The sequence below is a fragment of the Cyprinus carpio genome, chromosome A10, assembly GCF_018340385.1.
Source record: "Cyprinus carpio isolate SPL01 chromosome A10, ASM1834038v1, whole genome shotgun sequence".
NCBI lineage: Eukaryota > Metazoa > Chordata > Actinopteri > Cypriniformes > Cyprinidae > Cyprinus > Cyprinus carpio.
This window is the reverse complement of record NC_056581.1, coordinates 17,342,617-17,367,603: the sequence shown is the minus strand read 5'-3', so window position 1 is coordinate 17,367,603 and position 24,987 is coordinate 17,342,617. Positions and strand designations below refer to the sequence as shown.

Genomic DNA, 24,987 nt, shown 5'->3' with positions numbered 1-24,987 from the left:
TACGAAACAAAACCTTAATAAATTACTAATTTACCCACCCTCATGTTGCAAAGCTGTTTTTTTTGCTTCTATGGAAAAATGGCAGGATTTACAATGTACAAACCAGCTCTTTTCCATGCAGTGAAAGTGAAAGGTTATTACATCATCTGTTAAAGGGACAGTTCACCTAAAAAATGAAAATCCGTAATTACTTAATCACCCTCAGAGTTTCTTTCTTCTGATTTACACAAAATAAGATATTTTAAAAAATTTTCGTAACTTACTATGGAAAAGTTAATTACTATGGAAGTCAATGGCTACCGTCAACTGTTAGGTAACGTACATTTTTCAAAGAAACTCATACCGGTTTGAAACAACTTGAGTGATATTAAATGAGGACAGGATTTTCATTTTCCGAAAAACTGTTGAAAAATAAAATTGATATAACAATACATTTAGTTTTAAAAAACGTTCTAAATTTAAAGGAACAGCAGAGTCCACGTCATAATAATGGCACAGGGGAACGATATCACTGGAATCACTTTTAAAAAAGTTTTTTTGTTATAGCTGATGAACAATAAAAACACCGACAGCCAATCAGAATCCATCCTCCTTTTAGAAACTCAAACATTTAAAGTGGCAGATGACAAAACTGCAGCAACAACTAATTATTAACAGAATGTTAGGACACTAAAATAGTTATCATTATTGGCATCATTCCTGGTGTAAACAGGCCTGTAAGCTCCAATAATAATAAATAATAATAAAAAATAACTATAAAAGTCTTCTTAAACCATATGACCATGTTCTGTAAGAAACTAAATTTAAAAGTAGTTCACCTATAAATTCAAAGTCATTATTTATTTTATACATTCAAGTTGATATTTGCTGCCTTCTATCCAAGCTCAAAATCATTTATGGTTTTGCACATACGAATCTGTCAGGTTCACAATACACACACTTTGTTTACATACATACAAATTAGTCCCCCCCCCCCTCCTTTTTTTTGGTCAAATTATGCCTTTAACACTAAAACAATTCTGATGAACACAAAACATGTTTCAAGCTCATTTGATGAATGATTTGAGCAAACAGCCAAGAGTTGAACATATTCCAGATGTCATCTTAATCATAATGACTCAAACACATTATTCCGTATGCAGTTTTAATGGTGGAACATTATTGTGCAACAGTTAAAGAGATTCCATGAGCTACAGGAAAAAGATGAACAGTCAACAGCTAACGATGGAAAAGCAAAGAAGAGCATATTTTAAATTTCATGCATCAAAGTAAGCAGTACATCCTGTGTTGCACTGGAAAATGTCAGAGGTCTAGCTTTGATAAACATGTGTAAACACTCGGTGCTGGTTTGGGTTTGCGTTCTTTGCATGAGATGATTTTGACAAGGCAATTCAACTCTACTCATCTTCTTATCAGATATGTGCTATCATTCTCTGCTCACATATGGCACAGGCTGTTATCGCATAAATTAATGAGCATGCCACAAACAGTGAAAGCCTGCTATTTGAGCAAATTATAAACCTTTTCAAGTGTCATTTAAATAAAGAGTCTTAAGACACATAGTGGAATGAAAACATATGCAGATGAGCTGCCCTGCAGGACTGGATTGTTGCCATTCATTTAAATAAGCAGCAAACAAATCAAATAAAAAAAAATCAAGTCAAGCATACAATTTTCCATATTTCTGTGGCGTTAAAAAAGTAAATGTTTTTACAAATCTAATCATTATTAAAATATACTTTATAGTATGTTCACCATGTAATAAAACATACAAAATAGATCCTACAATAATAAAAGTAGAAATATTTACAGAACATGTACATATCAGAGTCTGTAAAGTGGAACGATCATTCCATTGTGATAATTCATATGGTCCAGGGTAAAGATCATAATTCATGACTGTTCACAGCAGCCATTGGCTATATGTTGGCAGAAGATCGCAGGATGTTGAATCGCTTTAGAGTCATGCGGATGAACCCGAGGTCGCGGTTCACCTTTTCTAGGCGATTCTCCAGTGACACCTAAAATCATGACATTCATAATGTTACACATCTATTTTTCCAATGATGTCTTTTGTTATGCATAACCATCTTTAAAATTCAAGTAACAAAAGGAAATACTCAAATGAGATGTAGAGCCTTTCATTTATAAAGTGTCTAATTCACTGGATTAGCAACAATAGGCATTATCATGGTTATGCAACATATAAAACATTTTGGGGATGAATTTCAAGCAAAAATAACTATCATAATATAAACCATAGGTTTTAGAAATGTCAGCTTTTATATGTTTTTCAGCTTTTATAGGGTTTTTTTGATTGTTTAGAGAGTTTTTTTTATTGTTTAGTTTAATTTTAAATTTTTTTGTGAATGGAAGTTGCATTTTTGAGTGAAGTGGGATTTTTTTTATCCATTTTAAAACAGTAGTCATATGCATGGGTAAAGTTTATTTGCTGGCGGTTTCAAGTATACAACGACCCCTGGCTTGTGAATAACTATATTATAATGTATACTGTGAAATACAAGCGCTCATATCGTGATGTAATATTTTCGGTCTATATTAGGGCTGGGTATCGATTCAGAGATGTCCCGATTTGATTTGATTCTGATTCGCAAGCTCTCGATTTGCTTCTTGATTCGATTCTCGATTTTTTTTTTTAAATTTAATTAACATAGATTTAATACAAATGCTATTGATATTTCTAAAAAACTGAAAAGTAAACATTAGTTTACAAATAGTGAATTAATAAAAAGATATTAAGAGCCACAGACCTTTATTTTAAACTTATTTTTTAATGGAGCCCTATATATTTTATAGGGCCCTATTAACAATAATAGGGCTCTATAAAATGTTTTTTTTTGTTGTTGTTGTTTTGTTTTTTTCTGGTAATAAAATGAAGGCATAAAACAATTTAATTTATCCTTTTATCAAATGAAAACTAAATCTCATTTTTTGGCAAACAAAGTGCTGTGCAACAGAGATTTACTGTTAAAATTTAAAAGAAAAAAGTGTGATTATTCCTTTAAAAAAAAAAGTTTTATTAATATTTATCATTTGTAGTAGTAGTATTGATATTACATTGAATCTTACATTCTACTGCACAATAGTAATATATTTCTGTCACAGGTTCTTCAAGTAAAACCAAACTTTTATTTTGACGGGTTGCCGTGAAGAACTTGCAGCTGCTGTGTATGTGATATGCTGGAAGTTTTTCTCAAATTAAACGGCAAAATGTCTCAGAGCAGCTGAATGATGTTTGTGTGTCAATATGGTCATACAGTTTGACGGTAGAGGCTGAAAACACATCGAGCGTCAGATGCGCTTCAGTATGTGTGTAGTAAATAAAAGAGCACGTCCAAGTCAATTACACACTGTGGAAATCATGGCGCCCTATGCATGATGTAAAATGCTTCCGCAGATTTGTAATATTAATACAGCATTTCACCTTCACGGTAATCAGATCTTGTGTTAAATTCTAAAAAACAAGTAATCAAAAAATCTATTTTTATTTGCCCAGCCCTAGTCTATATGCATGTGAATGGAAAGTGATTGTGTTCCCACCTCGTCTTGCCTGGTCTGTAATGTGACCCGGGCCCCAGTTCCTGGAATCCGGCTCAGTGCTGCCTCAATCTGTGGAAAATAAATAAATATTGGGTGGAAGCACTCAGCAAATTGCTGGATGGAAACAGCTGAGATTAAACAACAGGGTTTGAATTAGCACTCCTCAGAATGAAGAGGAAAAGGGAAGCCTTTGCTAAAAACAGACGTGAATAACCAGCAGCACAATAAAGACAGGTTATGTAATGTGTAGTGCTGAGATCGCAGCAGAAACATGTGCTGCCATCGATCTACAGTCAGTTTTAAACCAGCATGAGCCGTGAGCGAGTCACATGCTGTCCAAACACTCATGTGATGTTGTGACATGCCTTCCATGAACTTTCAGAGTTTCACAATGATTTTAGCACATTTATGGGCAGAATCGAAATAATGAGTGAACTCAAATAAGCTAGAAATAAATCAAGGGTTTTGGCAGCTTTTAAAAAAAATGCTAAATATATATATATATATATATATTATATATATAGAGAATATAAAATATATATATGGAAATATATATAGAATGCCTAGAAAATCAAATTAGGAATATGGAAAATATGCAGATAACAACTTAGTAATATTAATGTATTATATTTATATATTTATATATTTATATATATACACACACACACACACACACACACATATATATAAATATATATATAAATATTTATTTATTTATTTATTTATTAAATGCACAGTTGAGAAATCAGTAAAAATTGATTGTTAAATTGGGTAAACTCAAACATATTATTAGTAAACGGCTATAACTAAATTATCATATACATATTCAACAGTGCATTTAATAAATAAACTAGTTTACTACACTATTAATTACTTTAGCGTCATTATATGGGTAACACTTTACAGTAAGGTCTCATTTGTAAACATGAATTAATGCATTAACTAACAAAGAACAATATATTTTTACAGTATTTATTAACCTTGGTTAATGATAGTTAAAAATGTTCAAGTTAGTTCACAGTGCAACTTTTGATCTTGAAAATATATTCATTAATGCTAATATTAACATTAATTAAGATTAATAAATGCTGTGGAAGTTTTATTTACTGTTAGTTCATATTTACTAATGTAGTTAACTAATGTTTGCAAATGAAACCTGTAAAGGGTTACCATTATATGAATATATTTGATCTCAGAAAGCCACGACCAACCAATCAGAATCAAGTGTTCTAGAGAGCCATGTAATAACAGGAAATATCCCACAATCACCTGCTGCTTTTCCTGTGTGAGCTCATCAAAGAGGCGCTCTGCATCAACCAGCGACTGAATGCGAGGCAGACTGGAGAAGGACATCTCTTCACTGGCGTCTTGCGTCTGCAGCGAGCTGACGGCAGCTTCCTGTTCCTCCCAGCTGGGTCGGACCGCAGGCTCCTCAGACTCACTGCTCTCTGCAGGCTCAGACGAGCCCACGCTGGACTGAGGGTTCACTGAGGAGCAAATTCACACAACACTTACACTTCCTGAGGAAATACCAGTGCTGACAGGGTTAAAGGGTAGTGAGTAGTGTTAAAGTTTTAGGTAAATAATGTATTTATATATACACTACCATTCAAAAGTTTGGAGTCAGTAAGACTTTTAAATGTCTCTTCTGATCACCAAGGATGCATTTGAAAAAAAAAAAAAATCACTCACAGACCCCAAACTTTTAAATGGTAGTGTAAATATTATAGCAAATAAAAATAGATATAATATTTATTTAGTTAAATGCAATTCTCTTTTCAGTTCTGTGATATAATATTACATTTTTGGTAACACTTTATATTAAGGTGTCCTTGTTACACGTTACATGCACTTACTATTATAATAACAATTCATTATGCATAATTACACGCAAGTTACCCTAATCCTAACCATATAGTAAGTACTTAAACGTATAATTACACTGTAACAAGGACACCTTAAAATAAAGTGTAACCAAATTTTTTAATGATGCAAATCATATGTAATAAAATTATGTATATATATATATATATGAGCAGGCACCATAAACAGTAGTCAGTATCACTGTTTCTTCTAGGGTTGTCACTGTTTGACAGTCAAACCAGAAAAAGCAACAATACCTTCCAGTCTCTCAGAAGACTTAAACTGTAACCTCTTCCTTGGACTCGGATGGGACTGTAAAGAGGAGCTGATGCCATTTCGATCAAAAGCTACATCAAACCTAAAAAACAAGGCATTTATAAGACACATTATTTATTAAGTGATCAGTGCGGATGGCAAGTGAGTCAGGTAGCAGGACAGAAATGTTACCTGCTCTGCAGGTGCTCTTGGGATGGAAGAGGGTGACCCAACGCGGTGGAGAAGTTCTCAGTCGGGCAGCGCTTGGGACTGGACTTGGCTGAGAGAGGTATGAGTAATGTGTCCCTCTTTGCTAACATAAAAAAAAACATATTCAATCAGTGAAGCTTGACTTTGATCATCTATTTTGAAAATGCATCAAACACTCAAATGCTAAAGATTTGGGTCACTCACTGGGTGTGGCGAAAGGAACGGGTGTCTGTGCTCTGGGGGGCAGAGACGATGACCTGTGACCCTCTGGAGAGAGACTCCTCTGGGCCCTCAGCACGGCTCCGCTCCACTCCTCCACCGCGTCCCTCACAGAGCTCTCCACAAAAGCCACCGTAGGCCTCCTTCTAGCCAACCCTAAAACACATCACAAAATAAAAATGACAATGACTGTAAACAAGTGTTGGGGTTATCTAAATTACTTCTTTAGCTTCAGATAATTACTACTATAAACACTACAGATGAATATATATATACACACACACTCCTGTTCAAATGCTAGAGATTGGCAAGTCTCTTATGCTCACTAAGGTTGATCAAAAATACAGTAAAAACAGCATTATTGTGAAATAGTTATACTAACTGTTGTTCTATTTAAATATATTTTAAAATGCAATTTATTCCTGTGTTGGTAAAGCTATTGAGAGTCCAAACTGTTTATAAAAACATCACAATAAACCACAAGTAATACACATGACTCCAGTCCATAAATTAATGTCTTGTGAAGTGAACAGCTGAGTATTTACAAGAAACAAATCCATCATTAAGGCGTTTTATCTTTAAGCTGTCACTTCTGGCCAAAAATATCAGTCCATAATCCACAATAATAATGAAAGTTCATCTCCTGTTGTTCTCTCGCATTTAAATCCACAGATATATTTGTTGAGAACTGTTTTGGGCTGTTTTTGCTTGTAAACGGTGCTTGATCTGTGCATATTTCTCTTCAGATTCAGACGAGAAGACTATTTTACTGGAAATAGCAATATTACGGATAGAGAACTCAATAGTCTGAAATTAAAATGTCTTATGACGGATTTCTCTTTTCTCTTCTCAAGACATTAACTGATGGACTGGAGTGGTGTAGATTACTTGTGGATTATTGTGATGTTTTTATCAGCTGTTTGGACTCTCATTCTGACGGCACCCATTCACTGCAAAGGATCCATTGCTGAGCAAGTGATGTAATGATACATTTCTCCAAATCTGTTCTGATGAACAAAAACTCATCTGCCTCTGGAATGGCCTGAGGGTGAGTAAATTTTCTTTTTTTGTGAACTATTCATTTACACAGCGTTTCGTGACATACTGAAGGAACTGCAGCCATTCTTGGACAGCGCACGGCCCTCAGTGGCTTTGGTGTCCTCCATCTGGATCACGGCCTTCATCATGGACGTCAGGGGAACATCCCTCTTCTTTGGCTCTTCAGAGTGACCCTGAGTCTGTTCTCTCTCTGGTGGAGACAGCCATCTAATAACAGAGGATAGTTCAGTTTAGAAATGACCTTCTCAAAGTGAATGCACCCTAATGATAAAGAAATGAATACTGTGTAGAACTCTGAATAAAGCAGTACCCTCGAGCTGTTCGGTCAGAGGATGGACCAGATGTCTGTTCACCCCTGAGACCAGCGCCGTTCCTCAAGCCCACATCAACATCTCGCTGCCTTTTACTCGGCGAAGGCAGAAGATCAGGATGGTGGAACAAACTGGAAAGTTTTTTTAAAGCATTTTAGGGATTCAAATGTTTGTATTTTATAATAGAAGAAAGAAACAGTAAAGCTGTGCACTAGCATCTGTCTATGAATTAATAGCTGTTAGGGATGTGACGAGATCCAGTGGCATGAGATCTCAGTCAGTAGCGACCAAAGTGAAAGCATCTTAACACATGCATGTATTGTAACGCGTATCCTCTTTCTCCATGAGGTGGCGACATCTGCCCGTTTAAAAAAAAAGTATTTGTCATTGAATCATTAATTTAGGAGATTCCAATAGGTCTTTATGAATTGAGACACTCATTTAATTTAATTTTTTTTTTGTTCAAATTAATATATTTTTTTAAAGACTTACGCAATGAACATTTTGTCAGAACCACTAGTTAATTATGTTATTTTGTTTAGTATTCTAATCGTTTGTTCTTGCTCTAATTTACATGTTTATTGCTGTATGTAATTCATTAAAATAGAAGTTTTCATAAAGCACAAGTTAATTTCAAAATGCACCATTTTTTTCATTTTGTGTGTTTCAGTTGAAAAAAAGACTGTTTTTCCGTTATATTTCATCATTGAGGTTTTCTTTAAAAAAAAAGTCTAAAAATGTTGTCTCGTCTAGTTCTAGTGAACCCAGTCTCATGTCTCGTCACACCCCTAATAGCTGTGCTATATACAGATAAGTGTATATAGTTCAAATTCATTGTTAAACAATAAAATCTGTGTTTTAGAGCCGTGATGAGTATGTGTTGTGCGTTTCATACCCTGCTCCAGATGGTTGTGAGTGGCTGTGGAGAGATTGACGTGTTTTAGCCAGATTTTCGTGCTGTAGCTGTCGGACTTGAGTTTCTAGCTTAGAGATGAACCTACAAAACCATGGAGAAATTCAGAAATAAAAAGATATTTAGTTAGTACACAAAAGGAATTTATATTACTATATTCTATAAAATTATAGCATTCATATTACTACCCATGTTACATATTACATAACATTTAACAATAAATTAAATACAATTGTTTAATATACATTTAAATTAAATTGTTAAGGGTTACATTTATAATATTTAACTATAATTAAACATTCCAGTGTAATAAGATAGCAGTTGATATGATACCAACAGCAGAATTTAAAAAGAAATCTGACTACCTTTTCAGTTCAGATATTTGTTCATTGGCATCAAAGAGCTTATTTTCAGTTGAGACCATTTTGTCCTGTTAAAAAAAAGAAACAGCTGAATAGTTTGTGCACTTCTATGCACTTATATTTGTATCATGATGTCAGATCAAAACAGCTTTCACCTTTGCTCCTTCATGCTCCCTTCTCAGTGAATCATACTCGTGGAGGAGCTGCAAAAAAACAACAAAACAAAAAACAATGCATCATCACATTGAACTTTATGGTCTATTATAACAACATAAGGGAAGTTTAAGGGATTCTGCTCTGCTCACATCCTGTAGCATCTTGTGTTCTTTCTTCATGCGGGCCTCTTTCTCATCCACCTCCTTGCAGGCGTTCTGCGCGACCTCCTCCAGCTGATGCAGGCGGTTCTTCAGTTTGGTCACGGTGGTGTCTTTCTCACGGCTGCTGTGTTTGGTCTCTTCTAACCGCTGCTGCAGGGCCTGGACTGTGGCGCTGGCCGCGTCGTATCGCTCTGGCCATTCAGCCTGGACCACAAACACACAAACTTCAGGTTTCAACCATGTTTACAGTCATTTATGATCACTAATATGATTTAAAAAAAGAGATTTCTGAAGTGGCAGGTCAGGTACCAATCCTTGAAATTAATACATTTAAACAATGATAACTATTAGTGCACAAATGTCTCCAATAAGATAAACAAAGAATATCTAGTCAACATTAATAAATAAATAAAACATAATAATACAATTTTAGAGCAGAACATATAAAGTATAAGATAAGATAAAAACTCAAAATGAGATACTAAGTCATGATTTTATAATTATATATAATTATGATGGTCAAAATTAGGATAAAGTCATAATTATGACAAAAAAAAAAAATCATAATATCAAAAAATCTAAATTATGAGATGCTTATAATTATGAAAATTATCAAAATTGATGTCTTAATTATGACAAAATAAAAATTCTGAGTTAAGAAGCCATATTTATGGTATAAAAAGTCAAAATAATGAAATAAGTCATAATTACGACAGTCAAAATTGAAATAAAAAGTCACACTAATGATATGAGATAAAGTTACAATGTCACAATTATGAGATACAAAATGTATGACAAAAATGAGTGAAAATTATGAGATTAAATGCATAATTATGATGTAAAGTCAAAATGATTAGATCTTAAGTTTATTATGTTGTAAAGTCAAAATGATTAGATCTCAAAATGATGTGTGTGTGTGTGTGTGTGTGTGTGTGTGTGTGTGTGTGTGTGTGTGTGTGTGAGTGTGTTTGTGTGTGCGTGCATGCATGTACAATATGTGCACATCAAAAAAGTCGAAATTGACATCAAAATTTGCAACTATGTCATAAAAAGTTGAAATCATGAGATCAAAAGTCGTACATTGAGTTACCAAGTCATAATTATGACATTAAAAGTTTAAATTATGAGATAAAAAGTCATAATTATCTCATTAAAAGACATTTGAACTTCCATACTGACCTATCCTGATATTCTTCACACTATTGTTCTTCAAGGCATCCAGTTGCTAAACACTGAATATCTGTTGAGCTAGTGGTTCCTAGGGAGTTGCTAGGAGGTTGTAGCTAACCCTCACACAGTAAATGTTCCAGATAGCTTTGAGTTGTAAAAAGTGAAATGTCTACAAAATACATAAAACCTGCTTCCATGACATGACCCCTTGAAAGTGCTTGTATTTAATTTATACACTTTTGCTGACTACAAGCACAACTGCCACGTCAACACACGAGTCTCTCGTACACAAGCCACTCATGTATTTCCTGTTTTAGATGGCGGCGGTGACTCATACCAGCTGTCTCTCCAAGAGGTGGTTTTTGATCTCCAGCTCTCGGATGCGTGTGCTCGCCTCCGTTAACGCTCGTTCCAGGTGTTGACATCTGCCAAACGATGATCAGAGACACAGTCAGTCAGTGTTTATTGTGCGTTAAACACCAGATGTCACCAGATCACCAGACTCACTGTGCTGATGTGAGTGCAGATACAGACAACAGACTGAAGACAGAGCCAATACATCAACACACCACATTAGACCTACTGGTAATCAGTTAGTATTAGGGGTGTAACGATACACTTATGTCATGATTTGGTTTAATACACAACACTAAAATGTTAAAATGGGGTTAAAATGCTTTTTTTTAATGATTACTTCTAAGACATAGATAGTAAGCAAGATGTACTGTTTATTAAATAGAATAGAAATATTCATGATTGATGAAGGAGTTCAAACAGCTGATAAAACATCACAATAATCCACACGACTCCAGTCCATCAATTAACAAATCTGCACGTTTGAAAGATACAAATGCATCAGTAAGTCATTTTTAACTTCAAACTATTGCTTTTGACTAAAATATCAGTCCATAATTCATAATATTGCTTTCTCCAGCGAAAAAGTCTTCTAGTCTGAATCAGGAGAGAAATATGCACATACCAAACTGTTTTTACAGAGGAGTCCAAAACTGCTTTAAACAAATATGTCGTGGATTTAAATGCAAACGGACAAGAGGGGATGGACTTTCACTGAAGGAAGCATTATTATGGATTATGAACTCGCATTTTGGCCAGAAGAAAGAGTTTAACAGTAAAATGCCTTGATGGATTTGTTTCTTACAAACATGCTAAATTTCTCCAAATCTGTTCCTATAAACAAACAAACTCATCTACATCTTGGATGGCCTCAGGGTGAGTACATTTTCAGCAAATTTCATTTTTTGGGTGAACTATTACTTTAATTGGTTGACACAATATATTATTACACCCTTTGGTTTTTTCTTATAAAATCACATTATGCAATCTGAAATACAGCTGGAACAGTATGAATTCATCCTATGTATTGTTTCTCACCTCTCAAGCAAGATCTGGTTGCTTTTCTCCATGTCAAGAGGCAAATTCACCAGATCCAGTTTCTCCTTCAGGGCACTGATCTCAGCCTCGTAGTACGCTCTGAGATCCGCTATGTGACGGGCATGTTTCTCTCTCAGTTTTTGTCTCAGTCTAGCAAGATTAGACAAAAAAGAAATGACTGTGCAGCACTAGAGCATCAGATGGGGATACAGAAAATATAATTGGATAGGTTCAGTAAAGCACTCAAATATGATCCATCAGCATCTTCAACTACATTACGGTTTAAAAGTTTGAGGTCGGTAAGATCTTTAATTTGTTGAAAATGAGGGCTCTTGTGTTAGACATTGATCCAATGGACTGTTGGAATGTAAGGTTAATATTGAAATTTTGTGAAATATTACTACAATTTAAAATAACTGTGTACTATTTTAATATTTTTTAGAATGTAATTTATTCCTGTGATCAAAGCTGTATTTTCAGCATCATTACTCCAGTCTTCAGTGTCACATGATCCTTCAGAAATCATTCTAATATGCTGATTTGCTGCTCGAGAAACATTTCTGATTATTATCAATGTTGAAAACAGTTGTTCTCCTTTATATTTTTTGTGGACACTGTGATACTTTTTTTTCTTCAGGATTCTTGGATGAATAGAAATTTCAAAAGAACTTTGAAACTGAAAACTTGTAACATTATAAATATATATTTACTGTCACTTTTGATCAGTTTAATGCATCCTTATTTTAAAGAAAAACTGTTTTATCATAGTCTTCTTCCAACTTTTTTCCCCTCATCTTTTTCCACTTTCAAAAACATTTTCCTGACTTAGCTTTCCAACATACCAAATTTTTTAAGGATAATTTGATGAATACAAAGTTCAAAAGAACAACATTCACTTGAACCAGAAACTATCATAATAATGTCTCTACTGTCACTTTATCAATTTAATGTGTCCTTGCTGAATTAAAGTATTGATTTCTTTAAAAAAAAAAAAAAAAAGTAATAACCACTTTGTTTGATTATTATGCATTTTTTTGTGACAAAGCTTTTCAAAATCATTTTTGGCTTTAATCTGTTGTAAATGTCATTTCGTGTTAACTTTAGGGGGATTCACTCGACTCTTACAGCGAGAGAACAACCGGGTCCTCCAGTGAGGTCATCCGCTCCAGTTTCCCACCGCCTGTCTCTGGGCTGCTTCTGTTGGGCCTGTACATCTCCCGAGCAGACGGTCCTCTGGGCTGTACGGTGACCGTGGCAGTATGGCTGCCCTCATCCTCACTGTTGGCCTGGATTGCTCTTAGCGCTGATGGGGAAGGAGACGTACGGTCGGGCGCATGCTGTGCAGACAGACTGCTGGCATTGGACATGCAGTCAGTGTCACTGTGGCTGCGCAGGGCCATGGAGTCGGGACTGATAGGCGCTCCGCTGTTGCTAGGACAGGCCCGGACCTGTGCAGATGGACTGCTGAAGTGGGACGGCGATGTGAAGCCTGACGTGCGATCCGAGTGCTTCACATGCACGGTGGAGTCCACAGTCAACACCTGGGTGAGGGAGCAACAGGTGAGACGTTTTGCTCCTTAATTAATTCTGGTGTTAATTGGCTCTGCTCTGACCTGAGGAGACGAGGTGAATGAGTTGATTAAGGAGTCCCATTCGTGGCCTTTGGGATCTCTCTTGCTCTGGTAGATCTCCCGCAGGGACAGACGGTTCTCATCTGGAGTCTGTGTGTGACAGAACAACTTGTTCGTCACTTTTTAATTAACCCTACAAGGCCTGCTGTATCATATTTGCTATGCAAATTTAAGGCCTTGAAAGGATCAACATGATCAAAACTTTTGAACAGCCTGTTGTACACAATCTACAACATGCAGCATCCACAATTTTTAAGCAAGTAAAAGGCATTTTAGTATAATTGTACAAACATCTGCCTTCAGGTGGTGGTTCATGTGTCTGGCTTTAAAATCTTTACTGATTTTTATAAAATAAACGTGAGAATATCTTTTATATTGTTAGCAATATTTCAAGATGAACACTTTCTAGACTGAAGCAACTTCAGTGTACTTGTTTATACAGACATCAGTTTGTTTGGTTTTTTTTAGAAAAAGTCATGTTAAAATGTGAGTATCATCAACTATGATCACCAGCCTTTTGAGGACATTTATTTGTTCATTATATGTTTTGAAACTACAGCTTTGATCATAAAACCAGGCATTTAAATCTCATCTTTCTAAGACATATTACTTAATTTCAGAATTAGAATTTCATCTTACTTTTTGGCCGTATAAATATCAGCACCAGCATCGAGCTCCATATTCGCACTATATTGTACTAAACTGTAACTTAAAACCACTTTACAAACTTGTATAGCTAAAATTTTCTGAAAGGAATAAAAAAAATAAAAATAATAATAATATATATATTAGGCTAGCAAAAAAATAAATAAATAAAATAAATTCATAAAATACTACACACTATTGCCACTAGTGATGACTCAAACAAATCCGTAAAATGTTCAATCCGAATGAACTGATTCACTAAGAGAATCATACTTAAGGAACTATTGTATCGCTCAATTGAAATGCAAAGGACAGTGAACGAATAATGAATAAATGTAAACGTTAATGACAGTGATTTATTGTACATCATAAAACATTATTCCGTCATGCTACTCTACTATCTTAACTGCATCAAAACAACATAGCTTTTTCAGTGACAAGTTATGATTTCCAACATGTAGAAATGTTGTTACTTCTTAGTTTTTCCTATAGACTAAGTTAATAAAATTGTACCTGCATTAGGACGAAGGAAGCACTTTCAAAGTTGTCAGGTAGAGGGCGGTATAACTCACTCTCATCCAGTTTCCAGTAAGACAGGCCTGGAAAACCAAAGAGAGTAAGAAAATGTTAATAGCAATTTCACAGTCAGAAAATACTTAAAATCTAAACTTCTTCAAATGTAATATTACAATCCCTAAAAAAAAACATACAATCACCTTTGCACCCCTCCTGTGTGCTGTGTGCAAGCAGAGCTTGATTCTTAGTGAAATGTGTTACCTGAGGCTTCAGACACCAGACTGTCACTTCTCTTTAGAGGCAATGGATTTGTGGAGGCTGTGCTGCATCCACGCTGAGGAAAAGACCAGAAAACAGACGCTTATTATACTCAGAAAGCAATATTAAAAGCACACAAGGCCTCTAGGAACATTAAAAGTAAGAAGCTGAATAGTGATGCTTCATCTTATCTCTGAAACAGAAAATGATGCACAATTCAGACCGTTTATCCGAGATGCATGACTAAAATTTTTGCCAATTATAAACCTGAAATTTTCTGCCTTTAAACTTAGAAACTGACATGATATAAATATTGCGGAAAATATTTTACAAATAAGGAATGACATTTGAAAGAGTTTACTACTTAATCTGGTAAAAAAAATAAGCTTTGATATTTTATATAAAGATCCCTGCTGTTCATGATTAAAAAAAATAATTCAATATTAGCATATGCTTACACCAGGAAAGTGATCTGTGTGCTGCTTAGGAGATCCTGCTCCTGCCGTGCTCCTGTCCCGCTCCTCCACATATGACGTCCGGTTTGGTGTTGTTCGGCTCTTTCTCTGTCTGTGTTTTTGCCTTTGGGCCCAGGACGTCAGGGGTTGACTACACAACATACAACAACACAAAAGAGCTGGATCTCTAAATGTGATAAAAATGATTAAACAGTTTATTAGAGCCCAGTTTCCGCAAACATTCAAATATTGTACATCACTTTAGAGCTGCTATCAACATAAGAGGTACTGAAATCTCTTTTGAATGAGCGTTCGCTGTTCACTTTTACTTTTGATTTGGTGATCACATGCACTCTGTAACGGGAGCACATCTTACAAGATCAGATATTTGTCAGTGAGCTCAGGATCTGTTGAGCAGCAAATTCTCCAGCATGGTCTTGTTGTCATCTCTCCTTACTCTCGACCCGTAATCAGTGAAATCTGCCTCCAGCAGATAATGTTGAATGCAGGGTTTCAAGTCTGCATTCTCCCACAGAGGTTTGCATAAATTACATTTGACTGAAATGCTTGGATTGAAACATTTTGCATTCTACCTATGATAAAACTGCGCTAGATGGAAGTTTGTAAATGAGGGCCACTGATAGGCAACATTTGAGCTGTGTTTATGATCAATGTGCATAACAGTGACAGTAAAATATGTATTTTAGGTATGGAAATTACATATATTGAGCTTTGATATTTGGGATATTTTCATTGTGCTACTTTGGACTGTTTTTGACTGACATGGACAAGTTTTGTCATGCAGACCTGGCAACCCTGGCTGTATAGAGCAGAGCAGATGCTTTCAGTTTAGTGTAACGTACGTTTTCTAGCTGAACCAAATGACTTTTATTTCTAAAAAAAAAAAAAAAAAAAGAAAAATGAATGTGGGGGTTTTATTTATAAAAAAAAAAAAAAAAAATCCAAACACCCACACACGACTACTTTACATGGTAAGGCCTAGTACTTTGAGTTTAAAAGTAAACTCCAGTGCTCATTCTTGTTACGCATTAAAAAAGCAATTTTATAAATGTTAAAAGCTTTTTGTTTTTAAAAATACTACGACTTCTAAATTCTAAATCTAAGTAGTTGAGGGGCGGTTTTAGCTACGATAACAACACTGATTACTTTTAATAAAGACTCTATTGTGTATCTGATGTTGGTCTAGAGCTCAAAAATGAACAATGTGTCAAGTGTTTCCACCAAAAGTGAAAAATACGAAGTAAGAATTTAAAACACTTCTAAATCTAAATTCAGTTTTAGATAAACATTTTGACAGAATTATTTGGATTTGGCAAGTTCACATCTTTAAAAACATTTTCAAACTAAAGATCGTGCATTCCAAAAAGTTTAAACATTTGACAGAATTATTGGTTTTATTTTTATGTTTAAAGTTTTCATATTTTCATTTGCGTTACTTCAATTTTGATGACTACTGAACAGTGACTCTACCTTATTATTCTCTGTTTATCAGTCGGCACATCAAGTGCAACCGTCTCAGTCATCTGGAGCTTGTCATTGGTTCTGCTCAGTGGGTTCTTGCCCAGAGGGCTTGTGAGAGGTATAGGTGATGGTGTAAGACTCCCATCCTGCTGGTTTGGGGACCATAGCGCCTCGTCTCTCCCCTCTGTGGAACTGGGCCGCCAAGTTCCTAACCCATGTTCCCAGGTGGACAGAGTGCCATATCCGCTGCTCAGCACAGTAACCATCCCCTCCTCTGAGCTCTCCTGAGGGTGAACGGTGAGCTGGGGGGGTGACAGAGGTCCTGGACCTGACAACGTGAAGGTGTTCTCCACCGGGTCCTCTAGAGGCTTGGGGTTCTTACTGGGAGTGTGAGAGTGAGTCTGTGTGCTGATTTGGCGGTTTTGTAACTGCACTAGTGCCTTAATTTCATCCTGTATGAGCTGGAAGAAAACATGCAAGAACATCAAGACAGAACGAAACAACTTGTTTATGATGTTAGTTTGGATATTGATAATTGCTCTCAGTTTAAGGCCAGAAACACTATATAAACACACAAATACAATTTGCAAGCATTAAGTCAACATACTGTAAGTGCAGTTAACAATGCAATGCAACACAATGAGTAATGAACCTCAACAATGAATTGATAGTTTCCCTTTAAAATATGTATATAAACCAGATGTCTTATACAGGTAGTTTAGCTAAATTTGAACTAAGCAATATTCTCACAGAGTAAAAAATTGATTTCTGAATGCAGCAATGCATGAGGCCAAGAAGAGTTGAGAGATTAATATAAATCGAAAATCGGTTATAAAACTATCAAATCATTTATAAAACTGTCAACAAAAAAAAAAGCTTTAGTTGAGTGATTGATGTATTTTTTTGCAGAATAATAGCTTGATTTTTTGTTTTTTGAATTTGAGATTTTGGTTTTAGTTTTTCTGTTTTTTTATTATTAATATTTATTATATTATTTTTTATAATAATTTTTATCATTTATAATTGTATTATTATTTAGTAATTATAATAAATATTATTATTCATTTATATCCATATTGATATATATAATATATATAATTGAATTCAAATAAAACGACACATTGTGCTACAAACAAACACAGCAAACCTGGAGCTTTTTATAATTATTTAAAATTTCAAATGCAATGTTTATCAGGATTTTTTTATTATTAGTATTTAATTTAATTATTAAATTTATTTAATAAATTAAACTTAGATTTAAATTACCCAAATCATGCAGCCTGGATATCAAGTTTGTATGACTAGATGCATGTGAATAGCGTGTGTCTGAAGCCTTACGTTTCAAGTTTAAACACAATAAAGCACCTTAACTCCATCAGATACATAGCACAACACTTGAATACTCTGCAACATGAAGAATAACTTGGTACCAGTCCAGATAGGTTGCTTTGAGAAACATACCTGTATTTGGCACTGGTACTGGTCCTGCTGAGCAAGGATTTGCTGTTTATTTTTATTTTTTTTTAACTGAAAGAGATGAAGCCACCGGCCCTGTTGGAATCAGAAAAAAACACTGTCAATGTGTCAGTATGTAAGAGGAAAAAAATCAGATTCTGTGGATGCAACGACTTGGAGGAAATAATAAGACAGATAAATTGGTGTGTTCTGGTTAGATGAGCTAGTTAAGGCTTCAGTGTGAAATTTTGAGTGCAAAACAAAACATAACAAATGCGATTGCCATCTGGCCAATCTCATCATATAAAATTTTTTAAAGTCAGATCCGATAAAACTAAAGTAGAACGGATTATCCACAAAGCTAGAGAAAAAAATAAAAAAAAGAGTCGTGGAGCATTTTGATAAATATATGCACATATTATATAATAATGCATTTATATCAATGCACACACACACACACAAACAATATACATGATTTCTGATATATATATATACATCGTGGCCAAGAAAGTTTTGAGATTGACTTCGGAATATGGAAATTGGAAAAGTTCTGGTAAGTTTTTATAATAGCAATTTGCATATACTCCAGAATTTATGAAGAGTGATCAGATGAATTGCATAGTCCCTTCTTTGCCCTGCAAATTAACTTAATCCCAAAAAAAACCTTCCACTGCATTTCATTGTTGTCACATAAAGGACCTTCTGAGATTATTGTACTGTAATCATCTTGTTAATCAGGTGAGAATATTACGAGCATAAGGCTGGAGATTTTTACTGTCAGGCTGATTGGGTTTAGAATGGCAGACTTGACATGTTAAAAGGAGGGTGATGCTTGAAATCATTGTTCTTTCCATTGGATAATTATATATACCTTTAAAAGAAACGCGTGCAGCCACATTGTGTTGCATAAACAAGGCTTCACAAACAAGGATATTGTGCTACTAAATTGTACCTAAATCATTTCAATTTTATGTTCATCAAGAACTTCAAGGAAAGAGGTTTTCAATTCTTTTAAAAAAGGCTTCAGGGCGTCCAAGAAAGTCCAGCAAGCGCCAGGATTGATTTCCCAAAGAGGATTCAGCAGGATATCGGAGCAGGCATGAGTGAGCGCATCTGCACGCACAGTGTGTCTGAAGACTTTTGGAAGTGGCCTGGTGTCAAGAAGCGGCAGCAATGAAGCCACCTTAACTCCACCAAATACAAAGCAGGGACACTTGATCTTCTGCAGAAAGTATAGTGAATGGACTGCTTGAGGACTGGGGCCAGTCATAGGTCTCCGATTTGAGCCCCTTTCCGTAGTTTGGGGCATCTGGAAAAAGGCTTGTCCGGAGAAGAAAAGGATGAGCGCTACCATCAGTCCTGTGTCTTTGCCACAGTAAAGCATCCTGACAATTCATGTGTGGGGTTGCTTCTCACCAAGGGAGTGTTGCTTCACTTCCAATTCTGAAAAAACACAGCCATGAATAAAGAATGGGTCAAAACACCCTCCAACAGCAACTTCTTCCAACAACCCAACATCAGTTCTGGTGAGAACAATGCATTTTCCAGCACGAGTGGAGGAACCGTGCAATAAGGCAAAAAGTGATAAAGTGGCTCGGGGACCAGAATGTTAAATTTTGGGTCCATGGCCTTAAACTCCCCAGTCTGAATCCCATTGAGAACTTGTGGTCAATCCTCACGAGGCGGGTGGACAAACAAAAATTTGTGGTCAATCCTCACTCCAAGAACATTTTATGAAAGAATGGGTTGCTATCATATCAGGATGGGCCAGAATTGAAATTGAGAGCATGCCCAGTCGAATTACAGAGCGTCCCTGAAAAAGAAGGGCCAACACTGCAAATACGTGACTGCTTTGCATAAATGTATGTAATTGTCGATAGAAGCCTTTATCACTGTATAGAAGTGCTTGTAATTATATTTCAGTACATCACAGACAACACTGAACACAAAGATCTAAAAGCAGTTTAGCATAAACTTATAAACTAATATTTATGTAATTCTCAAATATTTATGGCCACGATGTTGTGTGTTTTTTTTTTTTTTTATATTTTTTTTTTTTTTGGGGATTTTTTAAAATATTTGTTTTTGATGTTTAGCTATTAATTTTTATAATATGCATTTAGAAGACAGACAGGGTGATTTTTTAAAATCGTGCCAACTTTAAAGCCCTCGAAACACTTCTAAATGATCTTATTTGTGATGTCAGGGATCAGCTGCATTGTGGGATGTTCTCCACAGCTCTGAGTATGGCTGCTGCTGCTGTCTCGACTCCTATGGGAGACCCCAGACGATGGCCCAGAAACCTGGGCCATGACAGCATGAGGGAACGGACAGCGTGGTCTTGGGCATCTGCACACCTCACAGTTCTTCCAGATCTCAGGGTCGGTCTCGCCGCTGCTCTGGATCTCCTGGACCAGGGCTCTGAACGTCTCTATGGAGCTGGGGTTGATGAAGGGCAAACTTCTCCCTGAGCTGAACTCCTCCTCGGTACGAAGACACAGATTCCTAAAGCATGTGACACGAGAACAAAGAGTGATTTAAGTCATGTCTACCCTGAGGGCTTATTGTGGATTTAAAACAGCTTATCAAATGCATCTTTGTACAGACAAAAACATCACTAACTTTATTTTTGGTTCGGTTTCAGCTAAATAAAACCTTTCATTTTGGTTTCAGTGAAAATTTTATTTCAGCACATCACTATTAAGATCTATAATATGCATTCATAAATTAGTGAATTTTCATTTCATCCCGACTTCAGGCCTCAAGAAACTCATTTGTGATGTGAGGAATCAGCTGCATTGTGTGATGTTCATCACATGGAGACAAAAATTAAAAAGCAGAGATTTCTGAATGCAACAATGCATGATATCAGGTAGGACTAAGAGATTAATCAAAATATAAATTGTCGATAAAAATAGATTATAATCTGTTGTTAACAAAAGAGAAGCTTCTGATCTCCGAGAAGTTTTTTCGCCAAAATAAAAGCTTGCTGGTTTAACATTTGAAAATTAGGAAATTTAGACACTTAAAGGGGTCATATGATGCGATTTCAATTTGTCCTTTCTCTTTGGAGTGTTACAAGCTCTTGGTGCATGAAGAAGATCTGTAAAGTTGCAAAGACTAAAGTCTCAAATCCAAAGAGATATTCTTTATCAAACTCTGCCACAACCCCCCTAAAATGGTTAATCAAACACGCCCCACATCTCTACGTCACTATGTGGGAAGATTTGCGTAATGCCGCCCAAATGTTCACGCAAAGAAAGAAGGCGTGGTTTCAGTAACCGCAGTTAGTGTTGAAGCAGCCGTCAGGGAGATGCTGTGTGTATCTAGGAGAAAGCAAAAGCACTTTATTTGTCCTTCCAAAAGTAGATGCATTTAGGAATCTTTAAGATAACTTACAACAGAACAGCAACACATTTTATGGACGACCGTTTCGTGAACCTAGGAGACAATCTGGTGCTTCTGATGTATTGTAACTGTGATACTATGTTTGGTTCTGCATTTAATCCATCAAATTGACTGTTCAAATGTGGAAGTGAACACACTGTGAACACACACCCGGAGCAGGGGCAGCTATAGAGAGCGACGGGGTGTCCCACTGGGGAGTCAGCTGCCTTCCTCGTCCTTCAGCTTGTGTACTGCAGGGTGGAAGAGAGCCTCATCACTGTGTCTCCCACCTACAACTCCTGCCAGCACCGAGACTCGAACCTGCGATGGTTACAAGTCCAATTGAGGACCATTAGGTCACAGCTGCCTTTAATAATGTACAGTATTCGAAAAAAAAATGTGTTTTTTGAACATTAAAGCATGTCAACATATTCTGTTACAACAAATACACAAGATAATGATCTTTAAAAAAAGCATCATATGACCCCTTTAAATAGCTGTATTATAATTTGTACAGTTGCACCGTAACATACATGTGTTGTTATATTGTATTTCTTAATCATTTTGTAATTTTACTGTGAAACAGTATTATTACAAAATATATATTTATTATTTTGTTTGATATTTTACCTTGTAAATTATATTAATCATACTAAAAATAAGTATTGTTATTTAATATTCATATATAATTACATTTTTTAAAATCATACAAAATGTGCTACGAACATTCAGAGCAAACCTGAAGATCTTTATATTTTTTAACATTTTTTTAAATAGCATTTTAAAATGTAATCACAATGTTTATCAAAATAATAGTATTAAATATTTTTTTAAAAAAATATATTGATTTATATTTATAAAAGCACATTTATATTTAGTTCCCAAACTATGCAGCCTTAAAGGCAGAGTTCCCCCCAAAAATGAAGATTTTATCCTCAAGTTGTTCCAGTATGAATTTCTTTCCTGGTGAATGCAAAAGAGGCTATTTTGAAGAATGTGTGTAACCACAAGGTTGCTGGTCCCCATTAACTTCCATAGTATGGGGGGGAAAAGAACTATGGAAGTCAATGGCTACCATCAACTGTTCGGTTACTTTTGCATTTAGCAGAAGAAAGAAATTCCTATAGGTTTGTAATAATAACTTGATGACAGGATTTTCATTTTTGTGTGATCTGTCCCTTTAACATCAAGTCTGTGAAACTAGAAGCATGTGTATTCACAGAAATGCACAGCGTATGTTTCAAGGCTTGTTGTGGATATAAAGCAGCTCACTGACAGCCTCTTTGTGAAGACAACAATCCAGTAAAGACATCACATGATAAAACAGACCTTATTTTGTTGGAAATGCTGCATGCTGGTGTGCTGGAGGGTCTGGTTTCCCCTTCTGTGGTCTGAAGGAAGCCCTCAGGGTGGGACGCGGAGCGCTCCTCTTCGGGGAGACCCGATACAGTGTCCTCAGAGGAGACGATGGACGCCTCGCTCTCCTTCCCGCCACTGGCACTGATCTGGTCGTGGCTCAAGGCCACAGAGCTGGACACGTCCTCAGAGATGCTGTCATCTGTGGACATGCTTAAACAGCCGTGGACAGAGACTGTGTGCAAGCGCTGTTTAAAATAATGAAGAAAAGCAGAGGACAACTCAGTGTAACAGGATCCACATCAAAAAAGTAAACACTACTGGGTTCTTACAATTCCATTTCGATTTAATGGACGCTATTCTAAGGGGTGGGGGACTGTGAATATGATTTATTTAGTTAAAAACAATAAAAACAAACTTTGAACGAAAAAAGTAAACACTTATCCAAAGCAGCTAGGCCTCAAACCTGCATCATTTCAATTATCAACCCAGATTTGTAACCAATAAGCCACCTATCCAAGAAAATAAAATCATTATTTACGTTCAGAATTTTTTTACCTATGCATATTTTTTGGAGCTCATATTAAACAAGTCAATTGCAATTTTGTTTTTTAAAATGGGTAATTATTAAAAATACTAAAGGAAATCAATAACTTTTGTAGCTGTAAGGATTCATCTAGGCCTATATTTAATTTAGAATTACGTGTTTGATAACCATTCAATTTCTGTATATTTCTTGAAATTTATTAGAATGGGTTTATGTGAAGATTGTTTCAAGTTCACTTAAATAATAAGTTGTTATTTTTTGAAAATCTAATAAATGTTCAGATTGATAGCTCTCAATTATACTGTAATATTGAATGGCTATAATCAATGGTTCAATATTAGAAAGAAAAAATTGTTTCATAGAGACATCAGTAGTATTGGTATTAGTGCTACTCGCCTTCAGTCATAAAAAAAAAAGATGCCATTAAATAAATATTAAAAATTATATACTGTCTTTATGTTGTTAAAGATTACAAGTTACCCCATTTAAAAGTGTAACTATTTCAACTACTTTATTAAAGTAAAGTAACTGATTACATTTGATTACTTTTTGTTTGCTTTTTTTAGATTTCTAACGAATGTTTTTAACTGTTAATCATTTTGAAACATTTAAAGCAGGCAGGGTTAATCTTACAGTAGGACTCAAATCTGATTATTACTGTAAATCTTCATCACTTGAATTAAGATTATAATAATTTCATTCATTTTAAAGCACAGCCACCACAAAATCAGACTTAAACACCTCTTTTTACTATGAGATCGTTCTGAGGTATTGATAAGATATTGTTTTTTAATTAAATCTTTGCGTAGCTATAACAGCTATAACAATACCTTGGGAAAAAAACGGTTAATCTTAAAAAAAATTAAGCATATACTCAAACCCATGTGTCTACTCTGTGTCCTAAACTCCAGAAACATTAGTGTCTCATATTTTAAAGTCAATGCAATTTGTGAAAGAAATCAATCCAATCTGAATGTGTGTGATCTTTATAATTTTTAACATTTTTATAAGTAACTGTAATTTAATTACACATTTTTTCTCAATACCTGTAACAGATTACAGTTACATTTATTTTGTTATTAAATTACTTAATTCCGTTACATGTAACGTTATCTTGTTACTCCCCAGTGTTCACAACAAATGCCATTCATTGATATGAACTTGGATGGAGATCAACAGCAAGTTATAAGAGCAGATAAAGCCAGAAGCACACATTAAAAGTCGTCAGATCAATACACAACACAAAGCTAATATTGTAACCTACAAACCCCGCCGCTGGTGTGTTTTATCGCGCAGTTATTCTGAAAGATGTCAAGCAGCTCATAGATGTGGACATGCAGCCAAACACACAGACTCGCTATGGCGCTTCCGGTTCACTCGAGCAGCCGCGCATCACCTCTGCAGCTGCATCCCGCGGGCCTCCAAACACAGTTACCGTCACAATGACCCCAGAGTGCCGTGTCACTTACTTGTTACTTTTTATCACCGCTTGTTCTCCCATTTTGACAGCTCTCTCTGTCACTGTCTGACCGCTTCTCGCTCAACCTACTAACCAGCGACGACACACTGCGCCGCGAAACGCCATTGGTGGAATGAGTTCAAAAGGCGTCACTTGATTGGCCG

General features: G+C 35.6%; 1 protein-coding gene across 3 annotated transcripts; it reads right to left on the bottom strand.

Annotated features, from left to right (window-relative positions):
* Positions 1 to 1,130: 1,130 nt before the first annotated feature.
* LOC109072268 (M-phase phosphoprotein 9-like) lies at positions 1,131 to 24,987 on the bottom strand. 3 transcript variants are annotated; one of them, XM_042765569.1, is made up of 24 exons: positions 24,834 to 24,987; positions 22,791 to 23,065; positions 20,432 to 20,579; positions 18,081 to 18,170; positions 16,629 to 17,080; positions 15,141 to 15,288; positions 14,686 to 14,758; positions 14,422 to 14,507; positions 13,246 to 13,353; positions 12,758 to 13,173; positions 11,633 to 11,782; positions 10,578 to 10,665; positions 9,059 to 9,274; positions 8,909 to 8,956; positions 8,757 to 8,821; positions 8,374 to 8,475; positions 7,478 to 7,609; positions 7,214 to 7,374; positions 6,094 to 6,264; positions 5,872 to 5,992; positions 5,682 to 5,782; positions 4,831 to 5,048; positions 3,562 to 3,630; positions 1,131 to 2,021 (listed from the first exon to the last, which is right to left on the bottom strand). In XM_042765569.1, exons 2-24 carry the CDS (start codon positions 23,027 to 23,029, stop codon positions 1,920 to 1,922), a joined length of 3,504 nt encoding a protein of 1,167 aa, XP_042621503.1. In that variant the 5' UTR covers positions 23,030 to 23,065; positions 24,834 to 24,987; the 3' UTR covers positions 1,131 to 1,919. The 3 variants fall into 3 exon arrangements, with proteins under 3 accessions (XP_042621503.1, XP_042621505.1, XP_042621504.1); XM_042765571.1 differs by lacking the exon at positions 24,834 to 24,987 and adding an exon at positions 24,629 to 24,827; XM_042765570.1 differs by lacking the exon at positions 24,834 to 24,987 and adding an exon at positions 24,633 to 24,827.